The 18141-nt window shown below is 42.1% G+C and overlaps 1 protein-coding gene across 6 annotated transcripts; it reads left to right on the top strand.

Moving 5' to 3' along the window:
* The first annotated feature begins 247 nt into the window (after positions 1–247).
* On the top strand, positions 248–18134 carry LOC144088212 (ubiquitin carboxyl-terminal hydrolase 22-like). Of its 6 annotated transcripts, none has more exons than XM_077618529.1 (14): positions 248–795; positions 1207–1239; positions 8936–9068; positions 10161–10274; positions 10920–11021; positions 11155–11321; positions 12352–12511; positions 13460–13592; positions 13820–13978; positions 14346–14472; positions 14878–14969; positions 16045–16109; positions 16265–16418; positions 17201–18134. In XM_077618529.1, the coding sequence occupies exons 1-14, from the start codon at positions 676–678 to the stop codon at positions 17241–17243; spliced, it is 1602 nt and encodes a 533-aa protein (XP_077474655.1). In that variant the 5' UTR covers positions 248–675; the 3' UTR covers positions 17244–18134. The 6 variants fall into 6 exon arrangements, with proteins under 6 accessions (XP_077474655.1, XP_077474657.1, XP_077474656.1 ...); XM_077618531.1 differs by having other exon boundaries at positions 249–795; positions 13484–13592; XM_077618530.1 differs by having other exon boundaries at positions 249–795; positions 16045–16107; positions 16269–16418.
* Positions 18135–18141: the final 7 nt, after the last annotated feature.

The raw sequence follows: 18141 nt of genomic DNA, 5'->3' as shown, positions 1-18141 counted from the left end.
TGCTGGCAACAAGTTTGAAATATTTAACTGTTTGAACTAGCATAAAATTACCTTAATAAATATTTTTGGTATTTTTTGTTTGTTTATTATTGCTATCATTATTATTTTCAATACACGCGTTGAAAAAAAGCGTAAGGAAAGATTTTCGACTCCACCACCGCTTTTCCGGCGCGACTCGGTACTCAAAACGAGCATTACCAAAACACTCGTCGAGTTTAGCGTAGTGATGTCACCTTTTGTTTTGACCAATCGGGGTGCGCGTTGGCCGGGGCATTGTGAAGCAGTGAGTTGACGCGTTAGCAGCCAGGCTAAAGTGGAGAAAGAAAAAGCTAACAAACCGTGAAGAGTGGAAGCGGTGCCGGCTTAAAAGAAAAGAAAAAAAGGCTGATGGGAAAAAAAGTTGTCAACACGGCAGCGGCTACTCCACTCCGAGATCACTCGGTGACCATGTTTTTACGGTGCTAACGTGCAAGACGGAGCTTGTCAGATGCCAGGGGGGGAGCGTTTTTGGATACTACATCGCTTGTCCCGTTTCCAAGCGGAAACCATTTCTGGACAGGATACTTTGGGGGCTGGGGGGGCACCGTGTGCTAGCTGGCTAGCCCAAGCGAACCCTCCCCGGAGACTTATTGACGCTGTCAGCCGGCGGACTCCAAGGCGAATGTTTTGTCTGTCATGAGTCCGGCCGGGTGCTCCCATGTGAACGGTTATAAGGTGGACAACTGGAAGCAAAACCTCCGCGTCATCTACCAATGCTTTGTTTGGAGTAGCACTGCCGAAACCAGGAGACGAAAGGTAAACAACAACAACGGAAATCGTCTTTGCAGCCCTTTTCTGTCATTTCCTGTCAAGTTACCCTGGCACAAAGGGGCTGCGAAATGACGCGCGGCCACTACCAAAGAATCAGTGCACGATATCGATCATGAGGTCACTTAGCTGCGAGGCCATAAACTCGGATCACGAGAGGTAGTCTGGGTGAACATTAACATATGAAATGGAGCCAGGCCATTGTGTCGTTGGCGCTTGCAAAAGAGACAATGCAGCAAGCGGTCACAACGTGTCTCCGGTCGGCCGCTCACTTTCGTCCTTCCCTCCGTTTATTTGGCCGCTCCAGCACCCCCGCCCGTCATTGATGTTTTGATGCCTCAAGTTGTACTGTGCAGCCTTTTAAGTGTCACACGTTTGTATTTTGTTGTGATAAAATAGGTGCTTCAGGGTGATGCGGGATGGACGGAGCTGGTGAGTTGACGCTTTATCCTCCTCTTCCTCTTCCTCCTCCTCTTCCTCCTCCGACTCATCCTCTTTTCCTTTCTATCATCGTTTGGTATCTGAAACGACTTGGAGTTGGATTGCTTGTTCTCTCATTCCTACCTGTGTGCCTCTGGGTAATCACCAAGAAACTAACCTATTCGCTTTATGTTGGAGGCGGGGCTAGGGATGTCCCCGTAATCGGGCCCCGATCGCATCGTTTTTTAGAAGATCGGAATCGTGTTTTGAAAAAAAGACTGGTTTGTTATAATGTATTTATTTTTATTTTCAAGTCCTATCTCATTGAGGGTTAAATATGTCCCGCCCATTTTGGCATGGAGGAGAGTCCTCCAGTCAAATTGGATGGGACGTCTCTTAGCGTCCCTAACAGTCAATTTCAATAAATTTATGTTCTATTGCTGTCAGTGGCAGTTAATTAGGAAATGCAAAATAAACTGGTAGTATAATGGTTAGGGATGTCCAAATCCTGATCATATGATTAGAAATTGGGTCTGAGTGCGTCATTTCAACAAGATGGGATTTTAAAGTTTTTTTTTCTTTTCAAAGATGTTGTCAAAAGAAAAAAAACAATGCTTTGACTTTTTATTGTCATTGTACGAGTGCAACGAAATGCCTTTCAGGTACAGCCAATCAGTACAGTAATCCCTCAAATATCGCGGTTTCACTATATCGCAGATTTTTTTGGGAGGGGAAATTGTTTTTTAATATTTTTCTTTTTGTAAGTTCATAAAAATGGTGAAAATCCATGCTGAAACGCGCAAGGGGAAGCCACTCCCCTGTCCTCCGCTTGCTACTAGGACTCAGCATTGATGCATATATGAAAAAATATATATATATATTTATTTTTTAAATAGGGGTGACTGTTCTTCGCGGTTTTTCGTTTATCGCGGCCATATCTGGTCTACATTAACCGCGATAATCGAGGGATTACTGTACTAGATTTAGTCATGTAGGACTTTGACCTCTGACCCCATCCGAACTTTTTTTTTTAACCAATGTTGCGTGAAGTCATAACATCACATAATACATCGGAGGGATACAGGCCAGGCTGTCTGCTGACTCGCCCTTGAAGGCGAATAAGAAACTTAGCAAATTACAGTGACCTCACAACTGGTTTTGCCGTGTTCTTGTCGCCAAAACGAAATATTTAATTATGTACATACAGTATGAATAAGCTACAAAGTGCTCGTCGGGCAGAACAACCCCGCCCTGGTCTACCAAAAGTGTTTTTTGTATTTATATTCTCACCAATTCCTATTTTTTCTTCTTCTTCGTTTCCGACATTTTCTTTCCACCCCCTTGTTTTTTGTCTGTGTGTCTCAGCAGCAAATCATTTCACAGCCTGTTTCGTCAAATAGGTCGCAAAGATGTCACCTTTTCTACCCGTACAATCATTAACTCCCGGGACCGCGTTTACCTCCACGCGCGTTTCCGCGCTCGGGGAAAAACCTCCTAGCCACCAGCTCGGTTTTATGACCCTGGCAATTTACAGCCCACAAACCCGTTCTTTCTTTCTTTCTCCCGCAGCCGACCGAGCTCCATTACGTCGCTGTTATTAATAATGTATACATATTGTGAATGGGGATGCCGGTGAAGCGTTTGCATGAATATTCACGAGGTCATGGTTATTTATCGAGCATGTGCGCCCGCATATAGCATCTATAGAGAGCTATAGAAGAAAATATAGGAGCGCCACGCACTTTAAAAATCCATTTTAAATCTGTGTCAAACGGAGAATTCAATGTCAATAAGATGAAAGGACTTCATGTTGTGTGAAAGCTCAGTTTTTGTCCCGTTTTTTTAATGAATTGATAATCACAAGAGGCCACCAAAAAGCCCGGCTGCTCATAATTCGATCCAATTTTGATGACGGAACCTTGTTGGGATACATTTCTTGTGTCAGTTTTTGCCGTGGAAAACTTACGGACAAGATGCACGTGTATTATCTTTTGCGCTCATCATTCTATAACGGTTAGCGCGTAGCATTGCGTGATCTTGCATTTGTTTGGTTAAACTGTAATTATGACCCGGTTAGCTCAGCCCCTACCACCATCTTTTTTTGTAACCGATTCTGATAAGATGAGCTGTACAGTAATCCCTCGAATATCGCGGCTTCAACTATCGCGGTTTCACTATATCTTGGATTTTTTTTTTTCTGGGGATTTTTTTTAAATTAAATATTTTTTTGTAAAAATGTGAAAATCCACGCTGAAACTCGCAAGCGGATGCCACTCCCCTGTCCTCTGCTTGATACTAGGACTCAACGCTGAAGTAAAAAAAAATAGTTATGAAAATATTTTAAATAGGGGTGACCCTACTTCGCGTTTTTTCATTTATCGTGGCCATGTCTGGTCTACATTAACCGCGATAATCGAGGGATTACTGTACTTGATATAGTCATGTAGGACTTTGACCTCTGACCCCATCCGAACATGTTTTGTTTTTTAAACCAATGTTGCGCGAAGCCATAACTTCTGCTACGGAAAGCTTCTGCCTTGAATAGATGAAAAGCCTGTGATCCATTCCAAACTATTTTTTAACACAATCGCGTTGGAGGAGCTTTGAATGAGAAGATAAGATTTTGAAGAAGCTGAGAGCCATTCTTAAGAGAGAGAGAGAGCCTTTTGCTTGATTCTATCCTTCACCTGAGCGGTCCACACTTGTACCTGGCCTCTCCTCCAGATGCTTGCATTCTATTGACACGGCGGTGGCGCCGCTGCTAGGACGCGTGCTGCTCACCCATGGCGCCTTCCTTTTGTAGCACCATCTGGCTAATGAGCTGTCAATCTCTCTCTCGCAAGGGTCTGGCCAAAACCAAAAACCCAAGAGGCAATCCATCTCCCCTTCTCACGGCTACTCCATTATTCTCTTTTGTTCAAAACCAGGGGAACACAGGTGCCATCTTTGGTGGGGGAATTGCTCTTTGTCCTTGTGAAAATCACGAAATGCGAAAGTGAAGTGGTAGTAAATGAACGGTTGGATTGATTGATGGTTGGTCGGTTGAAAAGATGACATTTGATGAAAGAGACGCGAATCAGAAGCTGCGTTCACACTGTAGGCATTTCTGATTCCGATTCAAATCCAATTTTTAGGGCTGACTGTTCACACTATTTTTACTGTTCAGAAGCAGACACCCTTTTTTACCCATCTGATAAACCGTTGTGGCAACGAAGGCCTAGATCCAGATTAAGAATCGTCTTGTCCATATCGGATACGAAACTACCTCCAGTATGTGGTGTGGACTCGCAAAAATCTGATTTCTGTTCGCCGTGACTGTTCAGACGACAAAGGATCATTCCAGTTTCAATCTGGATTTTGGTTGCCAGTCTGAGCAAGGCCTTATAGTTCAGGACAGAGTATTGAGTTCCTACGATGCCGATAGTATCCCAGTCCCTTTTGACAAAGCTGAAACACGGTTAAGAGTTCTGGGATTTTGTGGTTTCCTACGAATTTGGATCTCAAGACTTCCCAGATGGACAACTGCTCCCTTACTTTGAGAATAATGGCATGACGTGGTCAGAAACCAGATCCTCCAAGCTAGGATTTAAAACCTTTCAATGGATGTCCGCAAATGAAAACTGACAGGTGGTTTGCTCATCCGTTAAAATTTGTTTTTTGTTTGTTTTTATATCCCCATCAAGGAGGAAAGACTCATTAAAATCCTCCCTCGTGACTTCTGCTTTCCGTTATGACAGTTTCATGCTAAACCTTTGGTTAAGGTCACGATCAACTGGTCTGCCTGGCTTATGTGACTTTCTCCAAGTATATACAACCCGTTTTGTGGACGTTGTTATGTGGTTTTCTGTTGGAATAATCAGCCTGAAAAATGATCACATGAGCTTTCCTTCATTACGAGGTGGTCGGACCTGTTTCTCCGAGGTTGCTTGTTGTTCTCGTTGGAATAGCCTCGTTACTTTTGCCTCAAAGATTGTCTTCCTTTACATTTTGTCATCTTTTCATTGTAAAATCCGATTGACCGAAGCATCTCAGCCATTATTTCAGGACATGTTGTGCAGATGTAAGCTAGGAATGATTTTCCAGCTAAATACAGCGTGAGTCATTGCTCTCATATATCGGCGGTCTGCACCGTATTGACTTTATCCTCCCCTCCCCGGTCTGTTCTTTGCGGCAGAAGTGTGCGCTATCGAGCCAAACCTTTGTCCGCATCTTTTATAGTCGTTGTCACCCTACCGCCTCCGGCCGGCTCTGGTTGCGAACGCCACCGCGGCGGTCACTGGAGATGCGGAAATTGGCGAGATGCTAGGATCTTTGCTTGCGGCTTGCTTGATCCTTTGACCCGGCTATTCGTCTGGTTAATTACCAGCCTACATCTGCTCTTCAATCAGCTAGCAGCTTTTTTTTTTTTCTTCCCCCCAACGCGCTATGGGCATTGCTTTGGACAGTGGCCAAAGAGCAGAGCTCCAGATGGAAGATGCGGTCCAGCAGCTTGCAAACATGAGCCCCCCGCTACCTTGCCCCGGCGCTTGTTGCAGTCATCTGAGCCACTGGCTGATCAATAGCTTCTCTAATAGAACATTACAAGATCCGCGTAGCGCTCGGCTCACGGCTGCCGATGTCCACGAGATACATCGCTCGATTACCGCCAAGAGTAAATTAACCCGAGCGATGGGGGGGCTCGGAACATGACATGACAGTCTAGTACAGTGGTACGTCGAGATACTGAGCTCATATGTCGAATTTACTCATAACTCAAATGAACGTTTCCCATACAAATGAACTCAAAACAAATTAATTCCTTCCAACCCTCTAAAAAAACACCCAAAACAGGATATTGGATTGGAAAAACATTTTTGTTTGTTCTAATTCGCCATCTATTAACAAAGTAACAAATAACTAGTGGTTTAATAGGACTAAAATGTGTCTTTTTGCATGGCAACGCGCTCGTAACATAACACAAACAAATTGAAATGAAGTTGGATTACGATGCAAACACTCAAAAATAAGTTTAATCTAACCTTGCACTAAACTTAATTCTAATTTTGTTTGACATTTTGGCAGCTTTCTTCTCACAGGTTGGCTCTATTGGCCCCGCCTCCACCCTGACTTTCAGATGCAACCTATCGAGGGTTGTTTGCTTTTGTCTTCCCTTCAAAATTTTCCCAAAATAATGCACACAAATGTCCTCACAATAGGATAACGCACGACCACTTGCCAACGAGAAGTAGTATATACTCCTCTCGTATTAGCGAACAAGCTCCGCCATTCGCACTGACTAATGGGAAAAAAACACTGAAAAAAATGCTACGCTCCGCCCAGTCCTTGTAGAGACATTACACGAGGGAGTTAGTTCAGTTGACTGTTGCGTGGGGTGAAATATGATTTGGATTTGCAATCTCTTTGCTTCTTGCCCTACACCCACTCCCTGTCCTTCCCAAACCAGTCACAGCCAGTTGGTTATCTGTACCTTTTTGATAGAAAATACAGAGCTTAGTGTCTGCTAGCTGAAATAGCATCGCTACCGCATTGTCATCATTATTAAGTCGCAGTCAAAACATTAACTGGGTGACTTTTGTGCGCCTTTCTGACAGTCCATGTGGAAACGCATCCATTTGTAAAGGAAAAACATGGAGAATATTTGATTTACTGTACTTTCTGCCCACTTCTTTACAGAAAGGACTCCTTTTCACACCATCCACGGGTGCACATTTTCCAATTTCCAAACCACCCACTCGCTCAGATGAGCCATTCCAACGCACTGCTATTTTCGTTTTTTAAACACGTTGGTGTTAAACCATGCATTTCTAAACGTAATTTAAAATTTAAAGCAATCTCGATGCACCTCCAGTAACTCATTGAGTGGAATAGATTCATTTAAATATTTCAATCTTGCCTTTTTACGGAGCCCCTCTCATACCAACCACGTCAACGTTGTGAAACGCCGACAATTCAACGCGGGGTTGTCGACTTTGTGTTGTGTCCCTTCGCTTTTTCCCTGGCGCGTGGGAGTGCGCGTCTGTGTTATGATCTAGTTTCTTTCACACGGCCCACCGGGAACCGAAACCTTGTCAAAGTCTGCTGCCGTCCTCCGATCGCACTGTCGCTGCAGTTTTCATCCCGAATTTTCCTCCTCAAGCAGGAAGGCACCTGGAGCTCTTCTATTCGATGCCCCAGATTTGCCATAATAGCCTTTTGTTTACCCAGCATTTGCTAAATCGGGGTGTATTTTTAGAAACTGTTTTAAGGGCAGAATCGTACAAACAGACGGAAAAATGCAGTGTACAATGCATTTGTTTTGAAGCAGTTTTCTCAATAGGGTACAGATTTCTCTTGAGTTTACCTTCTTATGAAATTAGAAATCGCAGGTTCAAGGCTAATGACATTAGATTAGATTAGATAACTTTTCTATTCATCTCGTAGGGTGAGAATACAGACACAGGAAAAGACAATTTTGGACCTACCATGTGAGGACTCAGAATGTTCCAACATGTTGGCATCAATGTAAAATGTGCAAACCATGAACCACAAAAATAGAGAATTTGAAAAATATCAACTGTTTGTTAAATAACTAATTAATTAAATTTAGACATAAAAATAGGTAATAAATAAGATAATTAAAAAATAAATATATATAAATAAATAAATCTATAAAATCTATAAATATATATATGATATATAAATAAATGAATATATATATAATAAATAAATATATATAGATAGATAGAGAGAGAGAGAGAGAGAGAGAGAGATAGAGAGAGATAGAGAGAGATAGAGAGAGAGATAGAGAGAGAGAGAGAGAGAGAGAGAGAGAGAGATAGAGAGAGATAGAGAGAGATAGAGAGAGAGATAGATAGAGAGATAGATAGAGAGATAGATAGAGAGATAGATAGAGAGATAGATAGAGAGATAGATAGAGAGATAGATAGAGAGATAGATAGAGAGATAGATAGAGAGATAGATAGAGAGATAGATAGAGAGATAGATAGAGAGATAGATAGAGAGATAGATAGAGAGATAGATAGAGAGATAGATAGAGAGATAGATAGAGAGATAGATAGAGAGATAGAGAGAGAGATAGAGAGAGAGATAGAGAGAGAGATAGAGAGAGAGATAGAGAGAGAGATAGAGAGAGAGATAGAGAGAGAGATAGAGAGAGAGATAGAGAGAGAGATAGAGAGAGAGATAGAGAGAGAGATAGAGAGAGAGATAGAGAGAGAGATAGATAGAGAGATAGATAGAGAGATAGATAGAGAGATAGATAGAGAGATAGATAGAGAGATAGATAGAGATAGAGAGAGAGATAGATAGATAGATAGATATACATACATAAATTGGCGTGTTGCTGAAATATATATACATATGCATACAGATATATAAATGCGGGTCGTTTAAAATGTCCAAGAATTTGTTTCGCGTCAGACTAATTGCATTCCATTTTGGTCCCGTCCGAGATCCTGTACATCGCAGTGGCTCAAGACCCGAGTCTGCCGGTGCCCGCCGAGTATTAAATCCCATCTCGAGAGTTTAGAGAGGAAATATGCCGCCATCGGGCCGCGTCGGATGAGCGGCGCACTGAAGGATACTCCTTCAAATTCTGTTCCGCTGCTCTCGCTTGCATTTTTTTACAGCTTTTTTTTGGGAAAGTCCTCTCACTTTTGGGCCTAACCACAATTTTTCTTCTCCCATGTATGTGTCCCCTTTTTCCCAGGCCAAGTCGTGTATCTGTCACATGTGCGGTGCCCACCTGAACAGACTGCATTCTTGTCTCTACTGTGTCTTTTTCGGCTGTTTTAGCAAGAAACACATCCACGAGCACGCCAAGAGCAAGAGGCACAATTTAGGTAAGCACCAGATGTCGTACGTTTAATTTAATTTTTGCTGCCATCTTAGGAAATATTAGGAAATAGGCTGTATAACTATAAATATTAGGCCGTATAACTATAAATATTAGGCCGTATAACTATAAATATTAGGCCGTATAACTATAAATATTTGCATGACGCCGGATCATTTAGTTCTTACCGTATTTTCTCGCATCAACGCCGTATTTGTTGCTAAAAAAAATGATGACTGAATCAAGGGTACGGCTTATACGCGCACAAATTCGACTTGACATGCACGAAACGCCATAATGTAAGACAATGGGCCAATACGGTGATTTATTTCAAAATAGAGAAAAGATAGTCGGATAAAAGGTATAGCAAAATTTATTTTGACGTCTATGAATGAAATTACAGAAAAAATTAAACCATATCTTGCATGAAACATGTAAAAACTCAACCTTTCGGAATGTGCAATCCTGCAGATGATCCTTTCGATTCATACAATATCTCAGAAATAGCACGTGCGATGATTTTTCTTGAGATTTTCCCTTCAAAGTAACACATTTGTACTCCCTATTGAAACCATGAATATGGAGGTGAAAATTCTGAATCAGGGGGCGGCTTATACGAGGGAAATTGTAAAATTCAACCATTTTAAGGCAATTTTAAGGGTACAGCTTATACACGGTAGAAAATACGGTATTATGAAATAGACTGCATAACTATAAATATTTGCCCGGTCTTTTTTTTGTTACCCGATTCCAACCCTCCGAAAATGACGCCATGGCGCCCGATTTCTGATCCAATTTGTCACGGGGGACATCCCTATAGACAACATTAGCTCATTTTCCCAGCGTGCGTGCCGGCCAGAATGTAAAGATTGTCTTGGACTAAAAATAAGTTGTCATGGCAACAGAGCCGGAGAGGTATTGTTTGAGAACGGAGGAGCCTGCGAACGGCTGTCGGCGATTCCGTTCGCCCAGACGGAAAGATCGGGCCTAGTAGTCGATCCGGGCCAAAAGACGGCGCTCGTCCCCACGTCGGACGGTCGAGCCAAGGAAGCCTGGAATGATGGCGCAATCTCTGTCTTTCTCTCCCTCCTGTCTCCAGCGATAGATTTATTATACGGCGGAGTGTATTGTTTTGTGTGTCAAGACTACATCTACGACAAAGATATGGAGCAGATTGCCAAAGAGGAACAGAGGAAAGCCTGGAAATTACAAGGTACGCCACCTGGTTTCTTACGTACGTTATTTATATATTTTTTTTAGTTACGAGGGAGTCACTTACGCTAACAATGATGATGTCCTGTTGTCAAAGTTTTGGGATTATACAGAGTGACCCCAAAAAATCTGAATTTTTCAAGTGTGTATTGGCAGACATGAGCAAGAAGTAAAACAGACTACAAGTAAACATTTCATCATTTTAGTCGCCATGGTGATTTCGGGGTGAAGTTGAATCGCCACAGTAGATTTTTTAAAAGAATGCAATCGTACAGGAAGGACGCCATTTTAAAGAAATGAATGTTCCATTATTGTTTCTTAAACGGAACGTTTAAAAGGCTTCGTTTTCTAGGAACATTTTTTTCCAATCACTCTTGTTTTGATTGGATTGTCAAAAAAATGTCATTTTTTTATGTACAGCTATATTTCAATTCCGTGTCAAATTACTCCTGTCAAATGTTGTCGTTTTAAAAAAAGTTTTTCCCCTCATTCAATTCATTTAAAATAGAATATTTGAATTATTTGAAATACAAAATCCATTGTGGACGTCCAATCCGTTTGGACCGAGAGTCCTTGGTCAAAGCAGATTGGACGCTCTTGAAAGGATTAATGCGCAACAAAACGTATTGTTTTCTCCTATTGATAGGCATAGGAGAGAAATACACCACGTGGGAGCCCACCAAGCGAGAGCTGGATTTATTACGACACAATCCAAAGCGGAGAAAAATCACAATGAACTGCACCATAGGTGAGCAGCCTTAGGGCTGGGCAAAGTCCGATGAATTCAGCACTAAAAACCGAAATAAATGCCGCGCGATGGACGGAGCGCTTCATCGGAGGGATCTAAATTGTGCGCGTTGCTTGTTTTGTTTCCCCGGCAGGTTTACGAGGGTTAATAAATCTGGGCAACACGTGTTTCATGAACTGCATCGTGCAAGCCCTCACGCACACGCCGCTGCTGCGGGACTTCTTCCTGTCCGACAGGCACAAGTGCGAGATGCAATCCAACTCCTGTCTGGTGTGCGAGATGTCGCAGCTCTTCCAGGAGGTACCATTTTAGATGTAATATTTAGATATATTTTTTTAATAAATGTATTAAAAGAACTGGATTAAAAGCTCTGAATATTCCGTTTTTATATATCTAAAACAATGTTTATTTCAGCTTTTTTAAAATATATTTTTAGATTTTACAAAATGATTTTTGAACTAAAAACACAGAAAAAATGGTTTAAAAATGACAATTATTGATTTAATAGCGGGAAAATCAGGAAATGTAATATACATCTATACTCTTCATTTTAATTTGATCCTAAAACAGAAAGTCAGCACTCATGATTTACTTTCCCGGGCCACACAAAATGATGCGGCGGGCCAGATTTGGCCCCCAGGCCGCCACTTTGACAGATGTGCCTTAAACAATCTAGTCATAATAAAATTGAAGGATTAATATGTATGAGTAAAACGTAATAAATGTCACGAGAATATGCACAAATCTGACTTACATTTGACCTTATTTTTCACGTTTTCACGCCACGTGACGTGAACCGGATCATATCATTGGCTGGACAGTGTTAGTCATATTTTTATCCGTAATTAGCTTTGTTGTCGTTTGTCAGGGACAGGCTGAGAGTTGCAAAAATGGCAAAGGAAAAAAAAATGAAAAAAATTCTAACATGACACAGTGAGGACCGCCATGAGATCCTAGGCCCTAGACCCAGGAAATGTGAGGCCAGCGCGCTAATCACTTGGCCACGCCTCCTTTTTTTGGGTCGATACCGTCTATACAGCCTCACAGATGGCAAGTGTCGCTAGAACGATTTGAGTCACTACTCCAAGCAATCCCCCGCCTGGTCTCACTCGGTCGAGTCGTAATCCCTCGCCATCGCCCAAGGCGTGCGGCGAACACTGATTGGGTATTGAACCGCGCCCGTCTCACACAAAATACACACACTTCCACACTTTTCAGCAAATACAGTAGCTCCAAAGTCTTCAACGTTGCCAAAAGGCAACAAAGACTCGGTCACTCATGTATGATGTTTTGTCTTTTTTCCCCTTTTTTTCCCCGCCCTTCTGTGCAGTTTTACTCGGGCCACCGTTCGCCTCACATTCCTTTCCGGCTGCTGCACCTGGTGTGGACGCACGCACGTCACCTGGCCGGCTACGAGCAGCAGGACGCCCACGAGTTCCTCATCGCCGCCTTGGACGTTTTGCACCGGCACTGCAAAGGAGACGCCATGAGTAAGTTTGGTCTCCGGGGGGCAAAGGTCACCGCTCGCTTTTACCTGGGTGGACGTGACGTGGCTTATATGCGCACAAATTAGAGAAAGATTTTAGTAAATTAGGTGCTTATGTTCTCATTAAATCTCAAGGATCAGTCCAAATGATCTACAATAGGGGTGGCCTCATTACGGCCCTTTTTTTTCTTGGCCCACTGCAAATGAGGAAAGAATATCATTAAATATGGCATGCACAAGAAGGTTAAGTTCAGCCTCAGTTTGTTGAATTTCTCAGATTTAACACTATGCGAAGGGAGTGGCCGAAACAGTGCGGCTAAACTATTCCCAATTAATGTAGGGAACGGTAGAATTTCCATATTTGTATTTTTTTAATCTTTTTAATTCCAATCTGACAAAGTGCAGTTTCTGTTGTGCTTTTCATGACATTTTTTTGTGGTGACTGGGATTTTCCCTTTGTTCTGCAAAATTGGTTTCAGTAGTTTAAATAAATGTATTAATTCTGTCAAGCAACATTTTCAAATTGCGATTATTCCATTCCTGTCGATCTCGGCCAATTGCTCCCCTTATTAATGATTGCAATTCCCCTTATTTACTCATATAGGGCACACTTAAAAGTTTTAAAAGCATTTTCTCCAATGTAGACGGGGTATGACGCTGACAGTTGACTGGGTACATTGCTTGATGACGCGCTATATTTATATTGTGAAATTGGCGGAAGTAACTGACATGTCAAAGCATGACAACATTAGCAATCGACGATGACGTTTTCGTCTGCTACCAGTGACTGAGACGACCTGGATTAGAGCCGAAATGGGTCAAACGAGATTGTTTTTACAAAAAAACGTACTTATAAAAAATCCAAACTTACACAATTTGAAATGATTCAAATAGGTGCAAAATGTATAAGTTGGCAGGTATGTTATTAACATGCAGTCTGCTGCATTTAAAGCTCCCGCCTCTCTGTGCTGGGCAGGAGACAACGACAACGGGAAGAAGGCCAGCAATCCCAACCACTGTAACTGCATCATCGACCAAATTTTTACCGGGGGGCTCCAGTCCGACGTTACCTGTCAGGTTTGCCAGTAAGTTTCCAGCAGATAAGAGACGATTCTCAGCGCACCCTCTTAAAAAGGTGGGGTCTCAAACATGGTTTGGTTTGAGGGACACATTAATGCCAACTAGATTTTGTCGGTTCCTGCTGATTTTTGGACATTTTAAGGTTCTTTATTAAACTCATTGGCTTCTCCTCCCCCTTCGGGAATTCTGACCTTTTCCCATCTGCGTTTGTCTTTGTTTCGCACTCGCGCAGCGGCGTTTCCACGACGATAGATCCCTTCTGGGACATCAGTCTGGACCTGCCCGGATCGTCCACCCCGTTCTGGCCGCTCAGTCCCGGAGGCGACGGCGGCACGGTCAACGGAGAAAGCCACCTGTCGGGGTCCACCACGCTCACAGATTGCCTGCGCAGGTAGGCGTGTATTCTTCATCCTCCGTGTCGAATGAACAAGCTTATCATCGTGCGTTGTTTTCCCTTCACTTTATCTTATTTACTAGCCTAATTTTTTTTGGGTCTCCCTCTCGTACCCTCTCCGAGCACCCTCTCCTCCTCACGCTTTACCTTTTTGCCCTCCCCTCCCCTGCGCATCTCCGCACACCCGCTCAGCCGCCGCCGCAGTAAAGTCTTTTAAAGCTACAGGCCCCGTTGCCGTGGTGACGGAGGCGTTGGCAACAGCGGCGAGGCTGAGCGTCTTCGGGTTGTACTGACATGCAACGCGATGCAATGATGGAAAAACATTCCTCAGGGCCTTTTTTTTTTTCCCATGACTTTCCCGCAGGTTTACGCGACCCGAGCATCTGGGAAGTAGTGCCAAAATCAAATGTGGCAGTTGCCATAGTTACCAGGAGTCCACCAAACAGCTGACCATGAAGAAGCTGCCCATTGTGGCGTGTTTCCACCTCAAAGTGAGTCCGCACGCCGACTTTGAAAACGCTTGGCGGCATTTTTGCTCCCGGAATAGTTTGGACGTGAACCACAGACGCAGGCCATGTTTTATTTATTATCCTCGTGTCGTGCGCTTACAGTCTATTTATTGGTGGGAGGCGAATGAACTAAGAGTAAAAGAGGGTCTTGAAAACAAGAATACGATTTTTTTTTCTTTCATTGAACTTTTTTAAAGCAGCCATGTTGGAAAACAAGCTGTGGCGTAATATGGATGGAGTAAAAATTGAGCATGTTTTGTGTGTGTTCCCACTCCCATCCCCCCACTTTCTCCGTCTTGCCTTCCCCCAACCTCCCTGTTTCTCTCTCTTTCTCGCCCACCCCTCTCTCTCACCCACCCCCATCTCACTCTCTCTGGCCATCCCCAGCGGTTCGAGCACTCCGCCAAACTGCGGCGGAAGATCACGACGTACGTTTCCTTCCCTCTCGAATTGGACATGACGCCCTTCATGGCATCCAGGTATGGGGTGGAAGAACAGGCAAAATGGCACCTACTCCACGCCTATCAGTGGTACAAGTAACACGGAAAATGCTTGACTTTGATGTACTCTCCTGCCATCCTTTATGAAATATTCCACATTTCTCCAAACAAACGATTCATATCCAGCAAGGTTACTCATTAGCACTAATAACCGTTAGAGCAAGGGTGTCAGACTCGGGTTGGTTCGCGGGCCGCATTAACGTCAACTCGGTTTCATGTGGGCCGGACCATTTTAGATATAATATTTAGATATATTTTTTTTATAAATGGATTAAAAGAATTGGATTAAAAGCCCTGAATATTCAGTTTTTTATAGATCTAAAACAATGCTTATTTTAGCTTTTTTTAAATCTATTTTTAGATTTTACAAAATGATTTTTGAACTAAAAACACAGAAAATATTGATTAAAAAATGACAATTATTGATTTAAAAGGGGGAAAATCAGGAAATGTAATATACATCTATACTCTTCATTTTAATTTGATCCTAAAACAGAAAGTCGGGACTCATGATTTACTTTCTCGGGCCGCACAAAGTGATGCGACGGGCCAGATTTGGCCCCCGGGCCGCCACTTTGACACCTGTGCGTTAGATGAATTGAATTTCTATACATTTCGATACATGTCCCAGATATGCAACCATTATATTCGTATTTAAAGTTACATAATGATGTTTAATCATGTCGATATGAATGATCCATCTTATTTTTTTTATTTATTTTTTTTACACAACCTATTTTTTGTTAACATGTTAATACACAAGAGAAAGAGTTATCGATACGATCCAGTTCAGCCGTACATTACGAGAATAGTGTTATATGAATATGAATACATGTGTTTGAGTGTGAGTGGATCATGCAGCAGTGCAGCCCCACCCTGCACGAAGTAGTCCATTCATCTCTCGTGACACGTGACAACAACAACAAAAAATCATAAACGGCGCGTTTCATATTGCTACAATAGCGCCGCTTTGTGTGTATTTTGCAACACTGCAGGATTCTGTTTGGGGATTTATTGATTCACGCATTAATGCTTTTTTTTGTCTCTTACGCAGCAAAGAGAGCAGAATGAACGGGCAGTATCAACAAACCGTGGACGTCTTAAACAATGACAATAAGTAAGTATACTTGGTGGTTTCTGGCTAAAGATTCGGACGGAAAATGCGGTCATTCCGTGTTGATAAAGGATGTCGTTGAAAAAAAGTGCATCCATGAGATGGAATTTAAAGGGCAAGCTGGCGGCACGTACTTAGGAACCAAGTTGTCTTTATATGTCCAGGTATTCCTTGTTCGCGGTGGTCAACCACCAGGGAACGTTAGAGAGCGGCCACTACACCAGCTTCATCCGCCAGCACAAGGACCAGTGGTTCAAATGCGATGACGCCATCATCACCAAGGCCAGCATTCAGGATGTGCTTGATAGCGAAGGGTGAGTCACGAGCATTTTTTGGAGAGGGTTTAAACGAGAGAAAATGGACTACTTGACGACTTATAGTGTTTACATATTTATTCTATATAGATTATATTAATACAGTATCAAGGTGGTCTTTCTACATCACAGATTTCACTTATTGCGGCTTATTATTGGAACCGAAGGCCCGCAATAAACGAGGGACCACTGTAGGTAGACTAAGTAAAATTGGATTGGATTGGATAACTTTTATTCATCCCGTATTCGGGAAATTTCATTGTCACAGTAGCAAGAGAGTGAGAATACAGATACAGAAAATAATTTTAGACATAAATTGATAGGTAATAAGTAAGTTAATAAATAAATAAATACATGAATAAATATATAAATAAATAAATTAGCATGTTGCTGAAATATATATATATATATATATATATATATACATACATATACGCATACATACATACATATACATATATATATATACATATACGCATACATACATATACATACAGATATATAAATATATATATACATACATACACATAGATGTATACATAAGTGGCATCATTTCGTAAATGAAATGAGGAGTACGTATTTATTCCCATTCAAAAGTTAAACCATTTGTTGTGTGTTGTCACGACCTTTCTTTGACACGTTTACCTCTTTTTTACTTTTTCTGTCACGAAAGCTTCCTTTTCAGTGTTTACCCAAAACCACTTGGATAAAAAAAAAAAGAATTCTTGATCACATTTGTAAATATTTACATCTATTTTTAAATCCTTACCCCTTTTTTGTAGGTATCTCTTATTCTACCACAAGCAGTTCCTGGAGTACGAGTAATCTTCGTTGTCTCCACCGCTGACCCTGAAGACCCATTTTTTTGGAAAGTTGGCAACACACACTCACACACATGCACACAAGCCTACCTGAACTACCTGAGTGACTATTTAAAAAAAACAAAAAAATAGGCTTTGCCTCCCAAGGTAGAGGACAAAAAAAAAGACGGTGTATGGCATCATGCAACCTTTAAAAAAAAAAGCACTGAGCTATTTCTTGGCATCTACTTGACAAAACGAATGAAGAGGAAGAGGAGACGTCTCTGGGCACATCTTAGTGCAGTATTCCCCCCTCCCCCGGCCCACTCACCTCCCCAAAAACCACGAAAAAAACCTGAACTTTTCTCCCAAGGTGCTCTCGTCTCATCTGACCAAGCATTTAACTCTGAAGGCCGCCATTATGCATCATGGCAAAAGCAGCGGAGAAAATCGAACTGACAAATCACCGCATTAAGAAGTTTGCAAGAGCAGTTTTAAGGCCACGGTGTCGTATGAATGGATCTATATTTTGAATTTTTCTGACCATTTTTTGGTTCTCGGAGGAGCCCAGAAACATTTGCCCGCCGGGCCTGTTGCTAAGGCCAGTGTTACCATGGAAACGCTTTGGACCATCAGCGCGCTCCCTCATCATTGTTTTCGAATCTGCTCCATGGCAGGGACCTTTTTCATTTCTATTTTTTTTTCTTTTTAAAACGCTCGAGGACATATTTTCTGTTTATTATTATTTTTTTTAAAGTTCATTTTCAATACACAAGTCATAACGTATGTCCTCCGCTGTTCCCGTGACTGGAAATATCTTTGGACGTATATGCTACTTTCATTCTTGTGGAATTGTTGGTATCTGGTGATGATGATGATGATGATGATGGTGCTGATTAAAAGGACGCTCACCTTTTTTTATT

This window comes from Stigmatopora argus, chromosome 14 (assembly GCF_051989625.1).
Source record: "Stigmatopora argus isolate UIUO_Sarg chromosome 14, RoL_Sarg_1.0, whole genome shotgun sequence".
In the NCBI taxonomy this organism is placed as follows: Eukaryota; Metazoa; Chordata; class Actinopteri; order Syngnathiformes; family Syngnathidae; genus Stigmatopora; species Stigmatopora argus.
This window is presented reverse-complemented; position numbering and strand designations above follow the sequence as displayed.